The sequence below is a fragment of the Urocitellus parryii genome, chromosome 7 (assembly GCF_045843805.1).
Source record: "Urocitellus parryii isolate mUroPar1 chromosome 7, mUroPar1.hap1, whole genome shotgun sequence".
Lineage (NCBI taxonomy): Eukaryota > Metazoa > Chordata > Mammalia > Rodentia > Sciuridae > Urocitellus > Urocitellus parryii.
Window position 1 is genome coordinate 126,948,234 of NC_135537.1, and position 2,898 is coordinate 126,951,131.

The following is a 2,898-nucleotide window of genomic DNA, read 5'->3' on the forward strand; positions in this document are numbered from 1 at the left end:
CCTCCAGACATCATCTCCTTTATCACAAGCTCTCTTTGGCTCTGGGGTTGGTAACAGTTACCAAAAGGCAAGTCCCCACTCCATATTTGGGTTTGGCTCTAGCCATTTAGCTGGCACTTTCTTTGTGATGGAGTTGGGGTGGGATTCATTGTGATCTTGAGGAACAGCCTCCATTCTCGAGGAAACATTTTGGTGGCAGGGGGTGGGAGTGGGAAGGGAGAGCGGGGAATCTCCCAAATCCCACTCCTGAATAGGGATGTTAGCAAATGCTGAATTAAGAGGGGGTCTGAGCATATCTCAGGGGAGACAATGGGCTTCTGCTAGAGAGACTTGGCTTGCATAGGTGGAGCAGGTCCTGAATTTGCTTTAAGTAGCCAGGTTAGAGAGAGGATTGGTGGGGGAGAAAGTATTTACTTGCTTACTTGTTCAGTCAAGGATATGCAGGTTCTAGACACTCCAGAGACAGCTGAAAGATGAAACAAGGTAGTGACTTGGTGAAAACCTCCGAACAGGATATCTGGACCCTCCCCACCTCCCCTTCCTTCTAAACAAAACCTGTCTGCCATTTAGTATCTAACTTGTTCATTCATAGCTTAATCACCTTGGTGTAAATATATAGGCATTTGCACTCGAACCCACATTTAATGAAAGACATTAATCTCATATTAATGGAATTTGATAAAACACCGCTCTGGTGAAGCTTCTGGCAGGTGTCTGGTGTTTAATCCACCCAGATATCCATCCACATGCCCTGAGTGGGGAACCAGAGATAAGAACCCCAGAGAGAGGAATGCGGTCGACTCTAGTGAGAAGCTGGAAAAGGCAGGATAGCTGGCTGGACTCCATAATTTTACAGGTCTAAGAACAGTGTCTTTGTCCAATTTCTGTGATTATAATGAAATTCCTGAGGCAGGCTACTTTAAAGAGAAAATTGGTTCATTTTGCTCAGTTCAGAAGGTTCAAGGATTGCATCTGGCCATGGCCTTCTTGCTGACAGAGTCCCAAAGTAGTGCGGGGCATCACATGGTGGGAGACAGTGTGCTCCTAGGTCTTCTGATCCCTCTCCCTCTTCTCCAAAGCCATGAGGATCCAATAACACGGTCCCCCTCCCCCAGTGATCTTATCTAACCCTAATGACCTCCAGGGTCCCACTTCTAAACATCAGGGCTGCCCTAAGTTTCCACCCTCTTAATGCCTCATAGTGGGAATTCAATTCCAACCCATGAAGCTTTGAGAGCCACATTCAGATCAGATTCTAACTGAAGCAAAAGGGAAGGTAGGAAATCTGCTTTGATGTCACCAACCCAGAAGGTGGGGAAGGGTGGCATTTAGATGTTGGAAGATCACACTCTGAACCCCAAACATCACCGTCCTGGGCTGACAAGACCCATGGAACCCCAGGGTGCACTGAGAAACGCCCCCCAATCTGTGCATACCCTGGCATTTTCAAGAACAAGAGAAAATCTGAGCTCTAGCACTTCCTTATCCTGGGCTCTTAAACCAATCACTACACCTCCCTGGGCCTGAGCTTTTGATAGGTAAAAGAAGGCTACAGCTTAACGCACAGATCAGATTGAAACCTCATGTGTTAAGGAAGGAAGAGTCTAGGTGCCGCGCTGGGCCCAGCCACACACATACACATATTTACACATAGAGGATCCCTCTCTGAATTGGCAAAGGATACCATTTACGGAGTACTGACAACGCGCTAAGCATCAATCCAAAGCATCACAGGTCCTAACTCCTTAACCCCTTTCGAAAGCCCCGGGAGAGAAGTAGTGGTATTACCCTTGTTTCATAGATGAGAAAACCAAGGTGATAGAGAAGGTGAAGTGACTCTAGATCGCACAACTGGAAAGTGGTTGGGTTGAAAATAAGATACCACTCAATAAACTGCAGCTCTTATTTGACGTTTGTAAAAGGGCACCCTTGTTTCCTGGTTAAATATTAAAACCAGCTGATTTGAATGACATAATATTTATCTCTCACCAAAAAAAAAAAAATATATATATATATATATATATATATATATATATATATATATATATCAGCATAGGCATTACTTCTTGGCATGGATTTCATTTTGGCTTCTGCAAAACAGACCTGCATTACCCCTCCATTGAGAGACAGGTTGGAGAGGGATGCTGGGTAGAGAAAGGGCATTTGACAAGGATTCCTTTGACCTCATTCTTGTCTCTCACTTGCCAGTACTAGGTGCCAGTCCTGAGCGGCCATGACGATGGAGACTCTCCCGAAGGCCCTGGAGGTAGATGAGAAGTCTCCAGAATCCAAGGATCTGCTGCCCAGCCAGACGGCCAGCTCCCTGTGCATCAGCTCCCGAAGTGAGTCTGTGTGGACCACCACTCCCAGGAGTAACTGGGAAATCTACCACAAGCCCATCATCATCATGTCGGTGGGCAGCGCCACCCTGCTCTTTGGGGTGGCCATCACCTGCTTGGCCTACCTCTTGAAGGTGGATGATAAGACCAAGGTGATCCTCAAGATGATCGGGCCTGCCTTCCTGTCCTTGGGACTCATGACGCTGGTGTGTGGGCTGGTGTGGGTCCCCATCATCAAAAAGAAACAGAAGCAGAGACAGAAGTCGAGTTTCTTCCAAAGCCTCAAGTTCTTCCTCCTGAATCGCTGATGGTGGCTTCACCAAGAGGAGATCCCATGACCACGTTCACATCCCCATTTCCTCCTTGGGATGCCAGAACACTGATGGAGGCAAACCCTGTTCTTGGCGCCCCACTGGGAAAGAGAGCTCAGGGCTCCACCCATGAGCAGCCTGGAAGCGCTGCTGGCTGAGTCTCCACTGTTGCTGATGCTTCTTTCAGATCCTTTCTTTGCTCTCCTGCCCTTCTCTCACATCCAGACATCATTGGACTTTCTCTGCCA

At 47.5% G+C, this 2,898-nt stretch overlaps 1 protein-coding gene across 1 annotated transcript; it reads left to right on the plus strand.

The window, feature by feature from the left end:
- The first annotated feature begins 2,233 nt into the window (after positions 1 to 2,233).
- Pirt (phosphoinositide interacting regulator of transient receptor potential channels) lies at positions 2,234 to 2,647 on the plus strand. The gene has a single exon (XM_026390463.2). It carries the CDS (start codon positions 2,234 to 2,236, stop codon positions 2,645 to 2,647), a length of 414 nt encoding a protein of 137 aa, XP_026246248.1.
- Positions 2,648 to 2,898: the final 251 nt, after the last annotated feature.